General features: G+C 36.7%; 1 protein-coding gene across 3 annotated transcripts in view; it reads left to right on the top strand.

The window, feature by feature from the left end:
• Positions 1 to 23,392, top strand: part of SYNJ1 (synaptojanin 1) — a 63,876-nt gene that overhangs the window by 4,043 nt on the left and 36,441 nt on the right. For all 3 annotated transcript variants that reach the window (XM_084538973.1, XM_084538972.1, XM_084538971.1), the window contains exons 3-12: positions 7,551 to 7,637; positions 8,036 to 8,303; positions 10,597 to 10,822; positions 12,064 to 12,147; positions 12,912 to 12,973; positions 13,567 to 13,663; positions 14,972 to 15,141; positions 17,732 to 17,813; positions 19,725 to 19,877; positions 23,136 to 23,301. In XM_084538973.1, coding sequence (XP_084395099.1) covers positions 7,551 to 7,637; positions 8,036 to 8,303; positions 10,597 to 10,822; positions 12,064 to 12,147; positions 12,912 to 12,973; positions 13,567 to 13,663; positions 14,972 to 15,141; positions 17,732 to 17,813; positions 19,725 to 19,877; positions 23,136 to 23,301 — 1,395 coding nt within the window. The remainder of the gene's footprint in view (positions 1 to 7,550; positions 7,638 to 8,035; positions 8,304 to 10,596; positions 10,823 to 12,063; positions 12,148 to 12,911; positions 12,974 to 13,566; positions 13,664 to 14,971; positions 15,142 to 17,731; positions 17,814 to 19,724; positions 19,878 to 23,135; positions 23,302 to 23,392) is intronic.

Genomic DNA, 23,392 nt, shown 5'->3' with positions numbered 1-23,392 from the left:
GCAAACTGGTAAAAACCTTTTTGTTGGGGGGGTAAGTTCTCAGGGTCTAAAAACTAACGAGACCAATCTTAAGCTGTCAGACATTTTTCCAAAGATTTTAATAAATATTAAAGATAAGTTGTCTTATGCCTGATCATAGTTGCTGTCTGCATGTAGAATATGTGACATAGGTGCAACCTAGTGAAATACATCGGTAGTGGAGGTGAATCGTGTGGCTCGGCTCTGAGAGCCTTGGTGAACCACGCCTTGTGCAGTGTGCGCACAGAGAGATCTGTTTGAACTGGACTGAGAGAAAGGAACAAAAGCTTCCTGATCCTTTAAATGTCATCTTAAAGGAAGTCCATCTGGCATTTTGCTGAGGGAAGGATAATGGTATTAACCTTCATCCTCTCTACATTCGGTGAAGCACTGCAGGATAATTCAGAGGGTTTCATTAGGCCCCTGTATGACATGCTGTACAATTCCTATGTTGTGTGTTTTTTGCAGTGCGTGTTGTATTTGTGCTGAATGTGTTGTTCAAGTCAGCAAAGTGGGATGGAAGAAAGAAGAGTGTGGAAAGGGCAGTTTGCAGAGGGTTATCGTTGCATAATCATTCAGTCTTAACGTGGAAGCAGTCCAAGCCATGCCTCTGCTGGAAGCGTTCTGTGCGCTGCTTGTGACACGGATTAGTTAGCGTTACGGTGACCAACACATCTGAGAAATGCTTCACTTGCCTTACATACAAACATGAAATACTTCTTTTTTCAGCTCCTAGTTCCTAGTATTGGGTTAGCCCAGGGTGTTGAAGTCTGAAGGGATGCTGCCAACTTGCTTCTCAAGGCCTCGTGAGACATTTGGTTTTAAATGTCAGCAGCTTGACTGCTTCTTTGTGTAGAGTTTAGTTGGAGGATGTCACGGATCTTTTTTTATTATTATTATTTGACATATAAAACAGGCGGTATATTTATTCTCTGAAATAGGGGGCCTTTAATGAGATACCTTCCCTTCAAAGATTTCATTGACCGAGCAGGAAGATGTTCTCTCTCCCTGTGCCTCTCTGTGAGTCATAACGAAACGAGTGGGAAGCTGTTTTTACTCCTGTCGCCTGTGATGAGTAAAGGAGAATGTTCTGTCGTTTGGGAAAATACTGCGCCCCGGAGTGGAGACAGAGCTGGAGCTTCGTGCGCGTCCTTGGACTTCAGTCTTCTGCAAAGCTGACAAGAGAGCAGGTGTGAACAGGAAGAGGCACCGTGCCCACCCTGAGCTTTCTGTAGAGCTGGATAAATTAAGAGCTGTAATAACCTACGTGTGCAGCAGACATCCCGGTATTCAGAGTCCTGTTTAGCAACGCCATCACTCATTCACGCTCCATTTCGAAGTAAATACATTCTTCTAAAAAGAAAATTCTGATGCTGCATCGCTGGGGCGGAGGAAATAACAGATACCCCATCTGCTCCTGCGGACAGATATAGCATATAATCATTTCGCAGGAGGCTTGGAGCTGATACGGTGCTTTAGCAAACTTAGACACCCAGAAAACAAGCATATGAGCACCACATATATGTATGTAATCTTGAAGGAGGGTAACGCTCTGCATACTCACAACCTTCTACTGTGATGTTTTTCTCCTCTTTTATTTATTTCCAAAAATAATGTTTATGCCGCATTTTGAGTGGACTCGCATCCCCTTAATTAGGGAAGGAGAATATATCAAAAGAAATTTCTACATGCTGCTTTTTGTAATGGGATCCTACGAAATAAGCAAAATACAGATATTTCCCTGATTTATATTTGTGCACACATAAATGTGTTTATGTATATATATATAGTAATAATAAAACTTACAACTTTTCAAGCAGTAATTTATCCTCTGGAAGGAGTGTCTGTGTTACAGAAACAGGTTAAATACAGGCTGTGGTAGGAACAATTTTTGAATGCACTGTGATACAATATTTTATTCATCTGAAGCCAGTCTTTTATACCAATGTGAAGGGGCTGGGATGGATGGAGCAAATAGCAAATTCACCCCACCGTGCTCACTACTGTTTTGACTGTCATCTTCTGGGCTACACCTACCCGTTAAACAGTATCTCAAGACATTTTGGAAGCCTCAGGGAAGCACCAGCTACGGTGGATGCTGAGTGTAGCTGCGCTGGTGGAGGAGGTTGTCATCTGTCCTCCTGTCATCAGCTGCCATTTGCGGAATTCCTCCTGAATTTACTGTCCTTTCAAATCTGCTGGGAAGGTGCTCAGCTCATTGCTTTCCAGGCTTTTCCAACAAAATCACGTCATTTGACAAAGACAACATGTGTTAGCCTAGCACACTGTGTGATAAGTTCAAGAAACCCTTACTGTAAAAATCTTCCTGGGAGATTTTTGGAGGTAGTAACCTTTGCCCGAGAGGACTATGACCTGTTTGAGTGGCATAACGGAGCTATGAAAATTTGGTCTACAGCTCTGGGAATATTAGGAAGAAGGTTGCTTACAAGAGAGCCTGAAAGCTCTTTGCTTTTCAGGTAGGCTAGCTTCACAGCACTTGTGAAGGCCATTCTGTAGCTGTACCACAGCCCTGTGCATGATTTTAAGACGGGATTTTACTGGGAACAAATAACTATCTGCCTGAATATTCCTTTCTCAGCTCAGTAGACTTTTGTGTTAGCACAGGAGTGATAGTAAAAGGCTTGGCTTTTTCCCTACTAGGCATCCGTTGAATCATAGCTCTTGCTAATTAAATGTCTGTTAAGAAGGTTAGTTTGCATACTGGAATTACTCAGACGTCATTTAGAAAAACTAATTAACATCTCTACATTTGAGATAATTTGGTAGCCTTGCTGTATGCTAGCATGTATTTAAATTGAAAATGTTGTGATTGTAAATTATATTACAAATTAATCTGCATAGAACTGACTTGTACATGCAAAAAGTCGGTACTCATAAATTCATGTGGTAAAATAACTTAATCAAATCAGTATTAGAGGGAAAAAGCTTTGTATATTATTAATAGTATAGATTTTTGTTTTCAGTGAAAAACTTGTGCTTGGGTCAGAAAGCAATGAAAAAAGTGCTTGTAGGCTGTTACGTAGGGCAGCTTTAATTTATTTTTGTTTTTTTTCCCCTCATCAGTATTGTTAGTTAAAAAGATACGTTTTCTGAAGTAACCAATAGTATGTTTGCAGTGTTGAGACAGACTTTTAAAGCAACCATTCATTTCACCTGCTCATCTTTTACTTTGCTATTTTGTTCCAAACAGCATTTAATTTGGTGTGTTATACTTAAAATCATTGCTAACATCTAGAAATGTCTTTTTTTTTTTTTTTTTCTTATTGCTGAGTAGAGGTGAATTGTTATTTGGTGGTTCCTCCCCTCAGTCTTAAGGTATCTGTAGATTACAGTAACATTTAAACATGTTTGAGGTGAATAAATATACTTAATAACTTGAACTAGCCAATAAAATAGAAAAAACAACCATCCTACTAATTCCAAACAATAATTGCAGAAATTATGGCAGCTTTGCATATCAGCAGTCTTGCAGTTATCTTTGATACTTTGTTGACATAAAAGAGATGCAAAACTTTTAAAAAAAAAAAAAAAAAAAAGTTTCTTCAGTTGGTTGTCTTATAAATGAAAGTGATTACTCTGCTCTGACTTTAATGTCTCTCCTATGTGGTGATATTAAAGTGTTAGTTTTCATTTAAATACCGAATTCATAACTGTCCTAATTTAAGAAGAAGCTTCAAAACCCCAATCTTAAAAGCTCAACAAATTGTAAAACAAAACAAAAAAACCTTTTCAGATTTTAAACATTTGGAAGTGGCAGTAGCATGATCTTTTCTCTCTTCAAACTTAGATGAGAGTAGCCTTTTCTCTGAAGGTGCTATACATAATTTTGGGATGTGTCCCATGTTCTATCTGGGAATTGCTACCAGCTCATACTGAGCCATGATACCACCTGGTGAACCCACCAAGAAGGGAACAACTGTAGAAAGCCAAAATGATAACTTTTAATGTGATTATAGCTTTATAATTCTTGCAGAAATTGTAACACTCATTTTTAGCTGGGAATTAAACGGATTAGGTTTTGAACCAAGCTGTTGTGAGACAGGATTTTTAATGGGGTTCCCTTTGTATAACAGTAAGAGGGCTGACATAATCCCTCTAAAATAATTTAATCAGTCACCTTTCTTAAGCGAGTCGGTGACTGATAAGGTGTGATATTACAGATACACGTTTGTGATTTAACTTGGAACAAGTGAGACATTACTATTTAAAAATACTATGGCCTATTAATTTGTAATCAACGTTGACTTAAAATTATTTTATTCTTTTTCTCTGGACACCGCAAACGAGGCTTGCTGGCTTTCAACCGGAATGCATTACAGCTTGACCTGAAAACCGCATTAAAAATGTGTTGGTGGTTTTTTATTTATTTATTTTTTTTTTTTTTCTGGGCTGCCAAATAGCAAATCGTTATCTTTGTTTTAGAAATGAATCAACCTGAATCTTATTAATGTAATGGATTAAGTTGAAGGTGCTTTTAATTTCTGCCTCCTGTCTGAGCTCACGCAAAGTAATGGAGGATTATGGCCTCGTAATATTTCCTGTCCATCTTTATACATAGACACGTGCATGCTTGCATTAAGTCTACTGTTTAGTGCCCCATGCGTTGCAATTTAAATCTGTTAACTTTCATCCAAAACATTCTAGTTGCTAATTTCTGTCTTTAGAAGTTGCGCGTTTTAACTCTACTTCATAGCAAATGTTTAGCTTTTTTTTTTTTTTCCAAATAGCCTCAATTGTGTTTGCTTGCCTCCAATTATTTAAAAATAAATAAATAGAGAAGTCAAATTTTGAAAGAGAAGTAGGTCCATTAATTTGCAGGAGTTTATGCTTTTTTGAATGGATATTTATAGTAGCTGTGCTTTTTTTCAAGGTATAGAGCCTGTAAATCAAAAATCCAAAGGGCTCTCCTGGCTGCAGGCCAGCCCACCATTGCATGAAGAGATGTTCACATTCGTTAAGAATGTTGCAGGGGAAATGAGGAAATGTTCTTGGAAATGCCCTCTCCTCCTGCCAGGATTACCTTAGCCTTGCTGTGGTTTAACTTCTAAGCTGCAGTTCACCCAGCTGGTAATTTCAGCTGTTCACGGAGGAAACCGAAAGTTGGCTTTGTGTGTACTCTATAAAGGTATTACAGAGATGAGGTGTTAGCTGCGTATTTTTGTATTTTCAGCTGCTTTTGCATACCCTCCTTTTATCTGAAGATGTTGTGTGCATCCTGACTGACGTGAGAGGTGGCAGGTCTTGATGAAGCTTCCTGCTCTGGCAGGGAAGGATCAATTAAATACAGTAGACATGGGGAGAATCTGAATGGTCCCAGAGCACTTAGGTTGTTCCTTACCCTGTTGGTGTTGATTGATATGAAAATCCACAAATTTCTTTGGTATGATCAGAAATGGGAAATGCCACATGCAGTGGCAGTCAGTAATAATTCCTGTCTGGATCTGCCTGGCCCTGGGCCCACCAAGACAAGCTGATGTCCCAGCTCAGCCTTGCCAAATCCCTGTCCCCATGGCCCTGGACCTCCCGGGGCTGTGTCTGAGCATGGTTGTTCTCACCAGGTCTGGTCCTGACTCCTGGCCACAGCCTGACATCGTGGCCTGTCCCACCATGAGCTTCTGTGGTGGGGAAGTGATGCAGTGCTGTGGAGCTTACCCTGGACGAGTGGTAATTGTTCCCTTTTCTGCTGTCAGTACTTCTTGGGGCTGCCTTCTTTTTAGCTCAATTTCTTCAGGAAAGGAGACCTACTTAAAAACCGTTTGTTGGTTTGCTCTGTTGACTAGTATCAGTCATCCCCAATTGGAAATTATTTCAGATTTCACGGGTGCTCAGGCCGTGGGAGGGTTCACACTGTTATACGTAGTGTCTCTGCAAACCTTGACATGAAACCTAGGTGCTTTTGTTTGGTGCTTGGGAGCTTGGTTGAAAGAGTAATTTACTGGCTACAGTAAGATTTTCTATTTCTGTTTGGTTTTGCCATGTTTTTCTGCTTTATTAGTGGCCTTTTTTTTTTTTTTTTTTTTTTTTTTTTTTTTTTTAATGTGAGATCTGAATTTGCAAAGCCCACATTACTTAATTCACTTCAGGCATTTATTTACTAAGGCTTAGGAAGGATAAAGGCGTTGTATGCAGAACAAATCCGCAGAAGACAGAAAGGCTGTTGTTCTAAGATGTCATTAAATGTTGCCAGGCACCCTCAAGAAAAACCCTGCAAAAAGCTCTTAGATGGAAACAAAACCTCATCTTTCATTAGTAATTTGAAATGTGGAAGAACAACACGGCAATTTTCTGCTCACCAGAAGTTGAGTTTAGATGAGTGTATTAATATCATTAAATGTGTATTGGAAAAATGGATTGGAAGAACCACACTTTGAAGTTTAGAAGGTGTTCTTTCCAGCCCGTTGGTGATCTAGCTAAGCAAAATATGGTTTGGTGATGCTGACAAAATGACTATATGTAAACAACGTATTCAGATTAGCTGGGAGTTTTAACACTTGTTGTGAATGAAGACTTTGGGAAGAATCACGCTGTTATAATTCTCTCTTTCTTAGGTTCTAGGTTACAGGAATACAGTATATCAGATAAATAGTTTTTTGTTTGTTTGTTTGTTTTTTAAGTGCATCTAATAACATCTTGAATGAGCTTAGATTTCAGGCTGGGGTTAAATAATTGTTTCATCTGTATTGGAGACTCCGATCCACTTTAAGAATAGAACTGGCAGATATTTGAACATAAGGGATAGACTTGTACACGGGCAGGACTGTGCTAAGCTTAGGGAATTCTCACTGGAAAGATTTACACTAGCCATTCTGAAGGAAATACAGCTACTGTGATGCAGAATGCTGCAGAGTGACAGAGCAGTAGGCGTTTTGATTTACAATTTATGTCAAACTTAGTCCAGCATCAAAGTGAAAATTATCTGTTTTTGAGGAGGGAGAAAGCACTAGTCGTTGTTGACCCAGAAATCTCTGTGCTCGTGGACCAGTGGCACAGCTGGAATTGTTGGTCCCCGTGCTTCAGGTGCAATCTCAGTCCAGAGCAGAAGCTCAGGGCTGGCTGGATCCTGTTTCTGCTCTGTGGCATTGCTGTCACCTGGATCTGCCATCAAGCTTGTTTCCCTGGTTTTTCAAGAGCAAATCTGAGTTCTGAAGTGTACACTAAAATTAACTCCCTGGTAAACAGTGGTAGATATACTTTAATTTCTTCTAAAATAATTTTTATATTAGGAGGTGATATTAAAAATGCAAGCATTCCCCTTTACTATCACTTGGAGACTTTGCAAGATTTTCCCTTTTTTGTTGCCTAAAAACATAGCATGACCATACACTGTAATAAAATCAAATACTCATTTTCCATTGTAAGAAGCCATATGCTTATACATTCTGATTTCTCTCTGGCAAGTTCATGTAAGCACTGTAGCTGTACTCCTGCATTTTCAGTTTAGAGTGGACTCATTCTCCCTACCATCGTATGTAGTCTCTACCATCATAACATCTTGTGTTTTCTCTCCTCAGCATCTGCAGAAAAAGATACAATCAAGAATACCTACTCCAAAGTAATGGATGCATATGGGCTTCTAGGCGTTTTAAGATTAAACCTGGGTGAGTAAACTATCTAAAACCTTAAATTTTCATTTGGGAAAGAAAATTGTGCTGCTTCTGTAAAACTGCACAGCACGGCATCTCCAGAACAGGAACTGTGCTCTTTTTTTATTTTTTGACTTTATAGAGTAGCTTGCAAGTTTGGAGCATTCCCAGAAATGAGGGAGTATACAAAAATAACTTCCGTTTTTGCAATCCCTGTTATTTTCAGCATAGTTTCTCCTGTTTGTGTTTCCTTCTATTCTGTTGAACTTGAGAATGGCTTCTTGATGTTGATTATGTTTTCATTTTTTTCAGCCAAATCGGGCTAAGATTATGCACATTTAAGAATATAAATACGTCAGCATCACAGTCTACTAAGATTTGTTCTCTTACCTTTGCCTTTTCTGGTTTCACAGGAGACACGTTGCTACATTACTTGGTTCTAGTAACAGGATGCATGTCTGTGGGAAAGATTCAAGACTCTGAAGTCTTTCGAGTTACTTCCACCGAATTTGTATCGTTACGAATTGATTCATCAGATGAAGATCGTATTTCCGAAGTGCGCAAAGTTCTGAATTCAGGAAACTTTTATTTTGCATGGTCTGCAACTGGTGTCAGTTTAGATCTTAGTCTTAATGCTCACCGCAGCATGCAAGAGCACACCACTGACAACAGGTTTTTCTGGTGAGTTCATAGTGTGTTTTATCAGACGTTATGCAGAACAGCACATGCCCGTGCAGACTAACCTGTGCCAAGTTTTTTAACCTTGTCTTTATCAGCTCTTAAATGTATGCCCTTGTCTCACAAATGTTGATGAGCTAGAATAACATTATTCTAATTGTAAGGACATAACTTTTATCTTAATGATGCAATGTTTCCATGGCCACCTAGAATTTCTTAATTGGAAGAGACAGACTTTTTACTGCTTCTGATACTATACTTTGATCTGAACAGTTGGTCGTGATGGTATGTTTCAGCTTCGGTGTCTCTTAATTCTTCATCAGATGTGTCAGTTTCTTTAAATGAGTGTGGGCATGGAACCCTAAAGAAAATTTTCATCTTTTGAGCATTCTGGCTTCTAAAATGGTGTGCAGTTTATATGTAGTTTCCAAGTGGTATTTATATGTAGTTTCCAAATGTGTTTCCACAAATTGAAGGGGTTTAAAAATTTCATTGTATGGATAATAGCGTTGTCGCTGATTTTGTTGAAACAGAGTAGGTACGTTACACTACTGTGCACGTTGCTTGGCTGCTGAACTATCTTTTTTACAGAGTAGCTTTCAGTAAAGCCAAGTTTTTGACACAGAATTCTTGAGGAAAAGAATACTCCTGTTTCTGCCAATAAGTATCTTAAATAACACCAGGGATGTGTTCTGACATTTAGGGGAGGTGAACAAATTCTAATCCCTTATTTTCAGCCTTTGTTAAAAATGGAGTATGTTTCCATAACCATTGGAAAGGTCGTGAAGGTTCAGCAGTAAGTTTGAACAAGTGAAAAGCTACCTCTTCCCCCTCTTCTGTTCATCATGTAAGACACCAGAACACTTCTGACATATCATTGCCACTGTTTTGGTCAGATAGAGGAGTATGATCCAATTAGTATGTGAGACCAAATATGTGTATTAGGACAGAAAATAATCTGTACTTTTCAGAGCCTTATATCTTAACGTAGATGTACAGGAATTGTGGGAACCCGGTTATTTATGTCTGGAAGAAGACTGAGCTCCATCTTGATAGGTCAGTATTTCAAGGCTTGAGGTGATGATACCTGCTGATCCTATCCAAATCAGATTGGCCTTGCATTTTGTCCCCTGTTGCAAAACTTCCTAAGTTACCTGGCTTTTTTTTCTGTAAGAATCGGTCTCAACAGGAGGAAGACTTAGTGTCCCAGATTTCAAGATCTAGAAATGTAAACACTAAAAGTGAATAATAGACAGTTTTCTGCTTATGCATTTCAGTAAGCTCTCTCGGGGTTCTTCTGTTTAAAAGTTCCAGTCTCAGATTTTCCAGGCAAGAATATTGTTTACTTTCTCAGTCTTCTATTGTAATGCGTTTGTGTACTGTTCTGTGAAATGAATGCATTCATCTGATTTGGATCTTCATTAATGAGTTTTTAAAGCAGCCAAGGTGTTTTATGAATTGCAGGTGTATTTTTTTAATTAGAAACTTAGAATGAAAAGGCTAAAATTAAAGTAAATAGCTTCCACTATTAAGCCAAACGTTATTTGAAATTATGATCGAATTTTCTGGGCAGTGATGAAACAATTCCCTTTCTAGAGTTTGCTTTTCTTAGCTATACAGAAAACTTTACTTCCTTTTTATACAATTGAAGAAGATCAAGAGCCAAGTCCCAGTAGAGTGAGGTAAAACAAACAAACAAAAGCCCTCACAAAACCTAACCTTGAGTCTTATTTAATTTCTTCAGTGGTAATGGGTACTATGTAATGTGCAGGTATACCCATCGCGTAGATCTTTCTTTCATTTGAGCAGTAATTGGTATTAGAGTTGGGTACATAATGTACCAGCACTTAACCCTGAAACTGGTATTTTCAGAAATTTGAAAATCTATTGGTTATGAATGTATTCTTGGGAATATTAAAAAAAAAAAAAAAAAAAAAAAAAAAAAAACCACAAACTCGAACTGTTGTTTGTTTGTTTTTTTGCGAGGTGAAGAGCAGAGGCTGTAAGTGTTGTTTTTTTGTTGGTTTTTTTTTTTTTTTGAGATCATTACAATTCGTGGCTACACCCCATACTCTTACTGTGCCGTGATCAAAGCAATTCTCTTGGGACCTTTGCTATTTCAAGTATATTTAAATAATAATTATATCATGAAACTGTCATACATTCTTCTTCACTTATCTGTAGTAGTCGGCATAAGATCTAAGAAGTTAGCAGCTGGCTTAACAAATTGAACTGTGCTTTATTTCCTTCCCTTTTTTTTTTTTTTTTTTTTTTTTTTTTTTTTTTTTCCTGATAGGAACCAATCACTGCATCTACATCTGAAGCACTATGGTGTGAATTGTGATGACTGGTTGTTACGGCTCATGTGTGGAGGAGTGGAGATAAGGACAATTTATGCAGCTCACAAGCAGGCAAAGGCTTGTCTCATTTCACGACTAAGCTGTGAACGAGCTGGGACCAGGTTTAATGTTCGGGGAACTAATGATGACGGTCACGTTGCAAATTTTGTTGAAACAGAGCAGGTATGTTAGTTACAGTGCACCTTCACTTGTCTGAGGAGCTCAATATAAGCAAGTGTGTGGATATTTTTTTGCCCTAACTCAACAGATTGTGAGTTGTCTATAACCAAAGATACAGGAACAGCTCCTTTGCTGCTGAATAAGGAAACTAAGTAGCTTACATAATTCAATGATCTTGGTTTTCAGTGTAGCTTGAGGTCAAGGCATGCATGGATCTGAGTTTTAGTAGCCTAAGAAGTTGCTACCCATCAGCTGAACTGCTGTAGGTGGCCATACTTGCTCTTAATCTGAGCTGTGAGCGAGCGTGTACTACTTTTAGCTTGAGCTAATTGTAAACATCAGCAGAAGAGATTTTGGCAAATACACGTTATCTGGTGGTTGGTCAAAGATAAAAGCATTCCTATGGTTACTTAATATGGCTCAGCTAAAGGTAGTCTTTAAAGCTACTCTAATTCCACTGCATTTGATTGCCTTTATTATAGAGAAATGCACAAAGCTATTGAATCATTTTTTGCTGGACTTTCTTTGCTTATTTCTTATGATAACCTAGTTATCAAGGTGTTGTTCCTGCAACTGTATTCATATGAGTAGGTATCTTTGACTGACTCCTGCAAAGCCTAGGTGACTTCAGCAGGATTTTATCTAGATAGGGCTGTCCATACTTATCCAATTTTAGGAGCTTAGTCAGAACGCTGTCATTACAGTTTCTCTGTCCAAGTTTCCTGGCAGATAATGCCACTAGGTGACTGTGGGATATCATCCTACTTAGTTTTCTTTCCTTTACACACAACACACCACTGTATTTCGGATTCTAATGCACAAGGTCTGTGCAGGTGTTCCGAGTAGGCTGCATTGTTATTTTCTATGCACAGATTTACATTTCAACTGTTCTGGGTCTCGTGATGTAAGAAGCAGAAAACGTACAGGAAATTCTTACCAAGTTTTTAAAAGTCATAGTACAAAAGTCATTCAGGTGATATTAATAAAATGTTGACGTATTTGCTTAGCCCTTCCGAATCAGGATTTGTCAGGAAGGACAGAAGTTCCAGAACTTCCTATATGAATTGTTTAGAGTGGGGAGAGGAAAAAGTGTGGGGAAGACAACTGGTATTTCAGCTTACGTCGTGGAATGGGCAATGTGTAAATATATTTTCTGTGTGTTTAGCTAAGGCTAAGAAAACTAAAACTTTTTACATTCCCTAATGCCTATTAATACTATGTTTTGTTTTGTTTTTCCTCAACAGGTGATATTTTTAGATGATTCTGTGTCATCCTTCATACAGATTCGAGGATCTGTTCCATTATTTTGGGAACAGCCAGGCCTGCAGGTAAGCAGGAGATGGCTCTAATTATTATTCATGTCTTTTTAGGCATCTTAGAGTAGAGTTTAGGCTCTTCTGCATGATTACCAATTAGGATGAGGTTGTCCTTTGGGAGTAAGTAGTTGTTTAATACACCAAGCCTGCTACTCTCGAGTCTCTGAATGCTGTTTTGCATCCATTGGATGTAACATCTGTTACTTTGAGATGTTTTGGTTTTGAAATTGAGTTTTAATTTAAATTGCCGTTTCAAAATAGGTTATCTAAGGGCATACAAAGAGATTCATTTATTTTGAATTGTTCTGGAGTATGAGCCTTTTCAAGAAGTCATATGGATCAAGAGTAACTGCAATATAATTATATCCCAGTTTTATTGAAAGAGGGATTGTATCAGCAACTACTGTTGTGGTACATTTTTTTTATATGGAAAATTCTAAAAAGTTCATTCTTCATAGTTACTGTTGGTTCCTTAAGTTAGACATATAAGAACATTGCAGTAGAGCCACTCAAATATTTACATACCTTATTCAGAACAAGAAGTAATTAGATGATGTGACTAAATATATTAAATCAAAAAAGTTATTTTTAGAAAAATAAGAGGAACTTAAGAAAAATCAATAAAAAGAATGCACGGTGTAGCAAGTAGAATAAATTTGGGGGATTTAATTTAGGTAATGAAATGAATTTTTAGGTCACATTTAGAATTGAGAGGTCTTTGAAGAGTTAGTCAAATTTGTAAAGACAAATAATTTAATGTAATCTTCATGTCATAGGTGGGATCCCATCGTGTCAGAATGTCAAGGGGTTTTGAGGCGAATGCACCAGCTTTTGACAGGTAAAGTGATGTCTTGGCTTTTTATTAATGCTCTACAAGCTACTAATAAGTGATTCATCAGTGTGATGGATATGTTATTTCAAACAGGAGGCTTTGCCTATATAATATGATTCAGCAAAGCAGTGAACTGCCTGGGCAGCTTTTTCAGGTTGCTAAAGGTTTGTTTGCCCCTTTGAGTGCTTTGTTGAAAAGTTTCAAGAAAATTTAAGAATGTGAATACTTTATTAAATTCAGAAAAAAAAATGTAATAGGTTTACATTGAATAATTTATATTTGTCAGCTGCTTTATAAAAGTGAAATCTGTATTTCAATTTTATTCCTGTGATGATAATTTAGTTTCATAACCTTATGGCTTTAACTAAATGTATTTTGTTAAACGACATTTTTGGTAGTGTTATCCTAAATAAACAGCAGTCAATTGATAGATGCTGTCATCCAGTGATACTGGCTTGTTTGGCCGTGATGTAATAAAAGGCTTGCAGGAATTACTAGAGTAGCCAGTACATTTGTGTAGTGTCTCAGCCAGGGTTCCATCTGTTCGTGTTAATTTTTAGCATGCCAGAAAATATGTGGAATTCTTCTTCTATTAACAGGCATTTCCGAACTCTTAAAAATTTATATGGCAAGCAAATTATTGTAAATTTACTTGGGGCAAAAGAAGGGGAGCACATGCTCAGCAAAGCTTTTCAGGTAAGTACTACCATCCTCCCACCGTGCGTATCCTTGAAATTTGCGTGCTTGTTATGAAGCTTTTACATAACCATTGAAAAATGAAATAAGTGCGCTGTCCCCTACAGCATCTACTGCTTGGAGTTAAAATTGGATTTATCATGAAAATACCGCTTAAGATAAGTAACATGAAATGATTTAAAAAAAAAAAAAAAAAAAAAAGCTAGATGTGAAGTTATTTTTTATTCTCTTCAGATTTGTTACTGAAAAATTGTAACAAACATAGACAACATTGAAAGATGTTCAGTTATTTTCATATTTTATGCTTATAAGTTTCCTATTTATAAAGGAAATTGCCAGCACAGTAATGCTGGCAATTGATACTTCATGGCATTTCATACCGTGGCATTTCTTTTTAAAATCTTGGAATTTCTGTGTATATTACTTTGATATTTAAAAATATCACAAATTAGTTTTGCAATTTAAACCTAAAAGCTGCTTTTTGATTAAATAGGAGTATTTGTTCAGAAGGTATTGGCTGTAACTGGCTACTTCTATGAATTCCTGCTAGGTAGGTTAAAAATAACTGTCACGCTGTAGTCCGCAAATGCTGACAATTTGAGAAGCTCTGTTTGAAGCCAGAGAACATGTCAGCAGCCATGTGTTGTTTCCCTTCCCCTTTTTCCCTTTCCCTTTGTAATGCAACGGTTGAATATTTTAGGCAATTTACTGGCACCTTTTATGTATCCAAGCTATCCTGGCAGGAGACATTATTGCTCCCATCTGTGTAGCAGTGCCTAAAACTGCTTATAGCTCTACCAACAAAGATTTTGTGGGCACTTTCAAGATTTTTCAGGGAATGATTGGGGAAGTTTTGCTCAAACCACCCTCCACAGCAATCTAAGTTTGTCTTTTTTTTTTTTTTTTTTTCTTTCCCTGTAGTTTATGGAGTATTTAGTCAGTCCTCATTGCTGGCAGCCATGCCTAAAAGGGCTTCCACTGAAACAGCTCTTTGCCAGCTGAAGCGTTTTAGCAGAAGCAGCAGCTTTCATATGCATACTGTCTTGGTGACCCCTAGTATTGTAAGCAAAAAAACTGACTTTGATTGTGGCAAGGAAAAAAAAAGGAAAAACATAGGCAAAATATTAATCAGTTCTGAGTGACTTACTGAACTATAATGATAAAAATGTTTTCTTCTTTTCATTACAGAAAGCATGCGATAGATAAATATTTTTAAAGCAGTTCTATTAGTTAACCTCTTATTTGGCTTAAGCTGTTCTATGTTCATTTATTGGTATATTTATGTTTTTCTTCTGTTTAAAATATCAGAGCCACTTGAAAGCATCTGAACATTCAGCTGATATCAAAATGGTGAACTTTGACTATCATCAAATGGTTAAAGGTGGAAAAGCAGAAAAACTACACAGTGTGCTTAAACCTCAAGTCCAGAAATTCTTAGAGTGCGGATTTTTTTATTTTGATGGAAAAGAAGTTAAAAGGTTTGTGTTTTCTGTAACTTTACTCAAATTATGTTTTTAGGGTGCTTGTCACCCTGTAGCAAGAAAGTAAGAGGAAAAATATTTCTAGTTATTTATGTTGTTATATTTTTAATTGTATACAAGATGGATGTTCAACAACTAAAGTATGAGTTGCTTATTTTATTAAAATTTTGTCTTGTTCTGAATATGCTCTGAAAGTCTTGATGGAAAATGAGACATTGGTGTATGACTTAATTTTCATCATTTTGGTGAGAATGGGGAATTGTCCTTTTTCATGGGTATACTCACAAAGGATTAAAGAATGAATGTTTTTCCCTCTATAACGTTATTCATATTTCCTTCAGCAATAGAGCATACCACTTTCTGTTTGTTGCAAATGTTGATGTTCAATACAATCTTCCTTGAAATTTGTTTGTCTGGATTTTCCCTATTGACAGATTTAATTCTCCACAAAATGAGTAACTCACAATAGCTGTAGAAGTTTAAAATGTAATGAGTCATAATACCTTCTTATTGTAAGACCTTTATCCAACACAGATGATTTCCAGAGGCTTTAAAAGAAAGTTTTTGCCACTTGGGAGAATCCTAATTACAAAAGCATCACATCGAGGTGCATGCAAAAATATACATTGAAATGTCCTTGTGTAGAAATGGACAAGCAGCTGTTCAGTAACCTTGAAGACAAGATGTATTACTTCATTTTGATCAGCAGTCTGTGCTTTATGCAGTTCATATAAAAATACATCAAAGTAACAGCTTATTCTAGTACAGCTAGTTGAGGAACAGGAGACAAAGGTATCAGGAGAGACATTTTAGCAGCTGATGTTTGCTTTAAGTCACGCATTTCCAATTTTACCAAATTCTTTTTAGCTCTAACTTCTAGTAAAGAGAGAAATTCTTTCGAGTACTTGTGGAAGTGTTGAGGTTTGCAATGGGCAGTAAACTGTTACCATGGCAGTAACTGTAATTATAGTTGTTAGGAGAACTCTGGGGGTCTGTACCTCTATGGTAGCAGGGATGCACTTTTTATCCCCTGCTTTGCTCTGCCCAGTCCTGCTAACATGTACTTCTGTCCTAATTTCCCTGTCCCTTTTCCTAGAGCAAAGGCTGTGCTTATCTCAGCAGGAACAGAGAGGTAGGGTTAGAAGTAGGCAACATTCCTGTTCTTCTCCCCTTCACACCCTTCCTCCTTTTAATTAATACCAGAGCAGAGCTGCTGTGTGGGGTTTTCCGTGAGAGGAGAATTGTTGAGCAAGGGGATGCTGCAATGTCCTGGCTTCCATCTTGTAGTGCAGTGGAAGAGGAGAAGCGGGTTACAGTGCCACTCTGTTCTGACCTGGCTGTGGGATTAAATACCCCAGGGGCAGGGTTTAGTAGACCTGTATGAGATCAGATTTAGTGGGAGGGCAGTTAGGGCCCACAGACACCTCAAAACGCTTCTCCAGAAGCGTTAAAAGCTTTTTTTTTTTTTTTTTTTTTTTTATACCATAAAAATGGTATGCTCCCATCCCTTTGTCGAGACCTACTTGGTCTTGCTGGAGAGTCAACTGATATGATCTGATAACAAAATGAAAGCAAAATAGGCTGTGGCTTGTGATAACTTTAAGAATTGTATGGAGTTCATGGACCATCTTCTTTGGAGAATATAAGTTTTTCTTCTAATACTGGTCTTAAAATGATTTCTATTTCAAATCAAACACAGAGATAGTAATGAAATGAAATAATCTTGGAGAAGGTTTTTTAAAATTTTCAACACTTTTCTGATTAGATCTTCAAGTAGAGTAAAAAACAAAGTAGATGTCCAAGTAAAGTAAGTGTGATGAAGCTTTACTCACTTATTTGGACAAAGTGTGTAGTAGGAATGTTGAAAGACACAAAGTGTGAATCACTGGGAGAACCATGAGAAGTTAATCCTCATAGCCAGCTGAGAAGAACATGGACATTGCCTATCGTGATCCTTCTGAGAGATTTTTAGCATGGATTGATGAGCTTCTTCCAAAGAAAGACAGTACTTCAGGGACCCTGAGGACCTCAAGCATCTGTTGAGCTAAAGGGAAGAGGTTTATTTATCATTTTTATTTGGGGAGGAAAGAGAAAGCAAAGAGAGGTTGAAATTGACTTTAGTTATAAAAAAAAATCCTGTTACTTTCAGTTTAATTAAGGAAATCAAACAATTGTCCTAATATGTTCTTAGTTTTGTTTTCATATTTGTTATCTTTTTCCTCTGAAATTCTTGTGAAACATATTAGTTGGATTCTTTTGAAAATAAAACTTCTGTCTTGCGTAATACCTTAACCAAGAAAGCAAGGAGAAAGGCAGAAAAAATAAAGTCAGTCTTATTTTATTTGCAGAAAATAAATTACTTTTGCATAATGAACACCGTTGCAAAATTCCCTGTTGTTATTGTAGCTAACCCTCTATTGCTGATGCATTTATAAATGTACTTGAGATGACAGTAACAATGCAGTAACAGTACCCTGATTTACTATTCTGGTTCAGATCTTGATGTCCCTGTCTTTTGCTGATGATATGTGTGTTAAATGAGTTATTTCAGTTGTTTTCTCTCTGTCTCTCGTTGTCCTTGGCACAGATCTCAAAGTGGTACTGTCAGAACAAACTGCTTGGACTGTCTGGATAGAACAAACAGCGTGCAGGCTTTCTTTGGCTTAGAGGTAGGAAAAAATAACGTGGATTTTGAGATAGAGTTGCTCCTGGTGCTTCTGTAGGAATCAGATTGTAAAAGTAGCTGTGTGTTCTGTATGATAGCTGAATTAAAATGTGTCATAGGTTGTCGTTCAATTTAGAGCATGATACTCTTCTTATTTTGTGGGCAGCCAGCTCTCAGTAGTTTGCAGAAGCTGTGGTTGTGTAGTAGCTGTAATTACACAGCAGTCATACAGCATTATCAAAAATGTTTCGCTCTTTTTTTTTTTTCTTTAGTTATCAGTTTGGCTGTGAAGGTTTAGGCATGCAATTCCAGAATTGGTGGTAGTGTTGTACACAAAAACACTCCCAATTACTCTGTTAGGTGAAGTTCTTCAGCATATAAGATTCTGGGTAGCATCTGCCAGTGCTGTCATCTTGTTTTCACAGCACTGTGCCGTGAATTCTTCTTGGGAGAGTGCTGTGGTGGAGGCTTTGGCCACGCACAGGTTGATGTGGAGTTGGGCATTAACCGTGGGACTCAGTCCTCTTGCAGGGCTGTGTTTCAGCAAGTTGGCTTGCTCTTGAAACACTGTGAAACGTTGCTTCTTGTATTTTAATGATATTACAGTAGTTTTTATGGCATAACAGAAAGTATAGTATAATGCTCGTGCAGCAAACATAGATACACAGCTCTGAATTTTGTTTATCGTGCCTTTTGAGGATTGAGATAGATCTTTCTGTTTGGACCAGATATGTCAAACTTTTCCTTTGTTAGAGCTAAATTATAATTTCAGCTAAAATATGAGAGCTAAAGTTGTAAAAACTCATAAGAAGTAAAATTGTAAGTCCTTACCAGCTTCTTGCTTAATTTTAGAAGTCGACTACCCTAAATGCTGTTTTATAAACAATATTCTCTTCATGTATAAAGTACTGAGCTGTGGATGACTAGCTAGAATTACAAGATGAAGTATGCAATTTCTGAAGTTTTTCTCATTTATTTCTACTTAAGTTCCTCTGCAAGTTTCCTTTTGTAACTTCTGTTAATTTCTGCCCAACCTTCAGAAAACTGTCTCTACAAAATCTTATCCTTCATCATTTTAGACTCCTTTTCCTTGTCATTAAATACCTCACGGTTTTAAAGATCTTTAAAAGCTCTTGAAAATAGGTTCTTTTATTAGCTTTAATCTTTGGTATTTATTTTCAGTATTAACGTCGGTAGCCATAAACAATAGAGACTGACCTGATTATTTTTTTTGTAAGTAAACTTGATTCCATAAATCAGGATTTCAAGAAAGGTACAAAATCACCTTTCTGCATCCCCGAATGTAATACTGTATTTAAATAATACAACTTAAATAATGTGTTTGTATATATAAATGAATTTAATGTAGAACAGATAGTGGGAAAATTAATTTAGGCATATTGACCGCAAGTGTGAATACTGCGCTTTGTGAGAAAAACTTATGCATGAAAACAAAGTGCATGACAGCAGCCGTTATGATTTCACTCATCACTGAGCTGCATTCCTGTTGCGTTTTGTTAATAACAAACACATTGACCTCTGTTACTCTTTTTTTGTAGGGGAGAACAAAGAATGTTCTAATTCTAAATAATTTAAGTCGAAAGACTTGAGAACCAAAACTAGTTCATTTTATAACTAGTGAATTTTTAGAAGAAAAATATTTACAAGTCAACTACGTAATTCTTTTCCTATACAGCTACTTATCTTTAAAAGAAAAATGAAATGCTGAAGCTAAGGTTAGAGGTACAGCGCAGCTTTATAAACATGACAAGGTATCAGTTTGTTCAGAATTATGTTTATAAAAACAAAGATTTTTTGGGGGGTGTATATATGCTGAAAAGATACGTTATACCTTTGAATAAGTATTTAAAGATTTCAAAGATCTTCTTGCAAATGTTGCCTTCAATTGTTGCAGATGCTAACAAAACAGCTGGAGGTATTAGGATTAGCAGAGAAGCCTCAACTGGTTACTCGCTTTCAGGAAGTTTTCCGATCCATGTGGTCTGTCAATGGGGATTCTGTCAGTAAAATTTATGCTGGAACTGGAGCCCTCGAAGGAAAAGCTAAGGTAGAGTACATTTTATTTTAAAACTTGAGCAATATTCAGTGTGTTATTTTTTAATTCTGTCATGAATATAAGAATGATGAGGTTTTCTTTTTTGTGTGTGCTTTTGTTGTAATAAAAAAACAAACTAATGGGGAAAAAAAAAAAAACACCAAATATTTAATGAGAAAAGTTGGATTATGTTGATAACTAGATCTTGTTTCAGTACATCCTTTCTTAGTCAGACGAGTACTTCCCAGATAATACTATTCTGTAGGAAATGATGAGGCTCAAAGCTTTTATTTCTTTAGATCACTGATATATATATATCTATCTATATATCACTGATATATATATCTCTCTATATAGAGATAGATAGATACCTGAAGTATATTCAGATCAGCTTTAGTTTCTTTGAAAAGTTTCATTTTTCTGCCTTCTGTTGTTTTGGTTTCATTCAGTAGATCTCCTTTCTTTTAAAATGTGTACCCCTGGATGTTGTTGATCATGCTTCAAGTGTTTACTAATAGTGCTAAAACTTAACAGCTTATAGCTGGGTGGTTTTCCTTTGCATGCTCATTCAGCTATTTCTTTTTAGTTCTGCAATTGCTAAAGAAAAACAACAACCAAATTCTGTTTCTACCTTCCTTCTCAATGTTACAATAACAATTCTGTACTATACTGCAAATGTACTGCTCTGTTTCTCATCAATTTGTTTTTTCTATGTTGATGCTTGAGTGGTTCAGATTTCCTGATGCTGCCTCTTACTTTCCTTTTTAACAACGTCACTTTTCTTGTTTCCATAACTCTCTCTTATCAGGTGATACCTGTCAAGACAAACAAGTGTTGAGCCATAGTAATTTTTGCCCTTAGTTCCTTCAAGAATTTTTTTTCATACAGTTCTTTGTATTCTAGAATACAATGCTTCTCATTCCATGATCTCTGTTTGCTTCATTTTTATATATACACTGTGTACTCATAGTTGACTTTTTTTTTTTTCCATCACTTGTTCATTCAAACCATATCGGGGTCCTTCTCTGCCCAAGTACAAGGCATCACAGTAAGCTCCATTAAAAAGAAAATAAGTAAATAAGCTTTTTTTTCTGATTCTGCCCTTACTTGGTGCATACAAGACCTTCTCACTTGGTAATTGCTTCTATTTTAGTATAGAGTGGAATTTAGTTTAAAGTGTTCAGTTTTATTTTCTTACAAAAATGTCACCCAGACCCTCGAGAAAACTACAGTAAGTATTTTTTTGGGTGTTTCCTCTTCTCCTTTCTCATTCAATCTCAGTTGTTTCTTCTCTTGAATTAGTATGTTCCTGACATTCATTGGACTACTTTAAATTGTTACTTTGTAAAATGCATTTATTGTATTTACACTTAAATTTTTAATGTGTAAAATGCAGAGTATATTTCCTCTGCTGTTTTTGGAATAGTACAGAATAGACAATTGCTGTGCTAGGGATCCCTGTCCTGGTACAGCTGTTAATGAGTACCAAGTGTCATAATTAAAACACAGTGTCCCTGATAAAAGTCTGTGTGTCCAAAAAGGATCTTTAATACTTGCAAAGCCATACAGTTCTTCTGTTATTCCAGTGCAACTTGACCAGATCACTAGTTCATATCTTCAAGAGCATTCTGCTAATATATTTAAAAAGGAGTTTTTAAGTTGTTATTTCTTAAATGCAAAGTTACGTGTTTGGAGTTCTTCCATTTCTTGCTTACCAGTTTGATTCTTCAAAGTCCAAGAGTAGTTAGAAGTAAAAATATGGAAATTTAGGAGAGGAGAAAAAATATCTTAACCTTAAATGTGTTAATGTACATTTCTATGCTGAAAAACAAACCTTTAAGAATTCTAATACTAATTACATCTAACTCCTTACCTACTCTTTCTTTTGCTTTCTCTGGGTTCCTTTCAATTAATTGCCTGATATGTGAATGGTGAGTGTGTTTTTGGATCATGTCTTCAGTTACGCATTGTCTGACAGAAAGCGAGCAGCATCCTATTAAAATTCTATCGCAATAGTATGCTCCCCAACACTTCATTCACATTATCTTACGAAATCATGCTGCGATTTTGCTACTACTTATCCTTGACAAAAGAGTAGTTTCTCTTCTTGTTATATAGTACAGTTAATTGAACTAAATTATGGGTTGGGTTTGTAGCTTTTTTTAAGCTTTTGTCTTTTTTCCTATGTGCATTTAAGAGACCATCATGAACGATGCAAGCTGTAAACTTAGAGCGTTTTTTATAATAATATAATACCATGCAGCATCCCTGATGGATTATGGTCTGCATTTCATGCACATGCAATAGCATGTGTTTATGTATGCTTTGCAGGCAAAATACACCCGTGTGCATAAGACACTCTAAGCCATGTAATCAAGAAAATGTCTTTGTGCCTGGGAAGTCATTGTCAGTACTCTGTACACAGGTTAACGCTGCTGGTTTTTGAATCAAGTAGGAGACTGCATGGCATGTTGATTACATTATCCTCTAGATGTCTGACCCACTGTAGTACCAGTACCTCTTGGAGATTCTTGCTGAGCTGTTTTAAGACACTGCTCTTTCAGAGCACTGTTCTGTTGTGCCACTGGCATGCAGTGTGTGCAGTGACAGTATGTAGCTATATATACAAATGTAGCTGTAGATTAGTGAATATTCACTTCTAGCAGCTCCATATAACACTTTTCCCTTTCCCTCAAAATATGTTCCTTCTGGGATACTGCATGAGGCTTGCATGTTATTTTAAAAAGTTAAGGAGTCTTAATAAATGGAAGCTATCCCTTTAGTAACACGGATATTTCAGAACGTGAATTCTGAACTAATATGCTCGTATGTGCATATATGCATACATGTTCATGTATCATGACATTTGGACTCAAGTGCTTCTTCATCTCACTATTTGGGGAAACGCCCAAAATCCCGTATCATGGTCTAAACATGGCATTATATCAATTTAATTTTTGAAGACTAAGGGTTTAGGAAAAACTGTTATTCCCTTTCCTGCAGTATTTTGCTTAGCTTAAATAATTTAAACTGGAACAATCTGGTTCTTAGATATGTCTTGAAGGTATTAGCATGTTGTTTAGCATTTGAGGAAAAAAAACAGATGTAGTACAGTAAGCTCGGGAGACTTTTATTTAACACCAAAGGAAGGAAATTGCCTTAGATATAAAAATCATTATTGCAGTTTACAAAAATGTTAATGAATATTGCCAATGTTTTTTATGAGCAATGTCCAACATAAAATATTTTATACGTATTCCTCCCTAACAGGCTGGAAAGCTGAAGGATGGTGCTCGTTCTGTGACCAGAACGATTCAAAATAACTTTTTTGATAGCTCCAAGCAGGAGGCCATTGATGTTTTGTTATTGGGAAATACCCTAAATAGTGATTTAGCAGATAAAGCACGGGCTCTCTTAACCACCAGCAGTTTACGCGGTATGTGTCTTTCAGGATTTTAATCTGTCTCATAACTATTTAATATAAGAAAGCTGTATGGAGTCTGTTTTCAAAGCAGTATTGGGAAGTG

The sequence above is a fragment of the Aythya ferina genome, assembly GCF_964211825.1.
Source record: "Aythya ferina genome assembly, chromosome: 1".
In the NCBI taxonomy this organism is placed as follows: Eukaryota; Metazoa; Chordata; class Aves; order Anseriformes; family Anatidae; genus Aythya; species Aythya ferina.
Note: the sequence above shows the minus strand (reverse complement) of the source record. Positions and strands in the feature narration are given on the sequence as shown.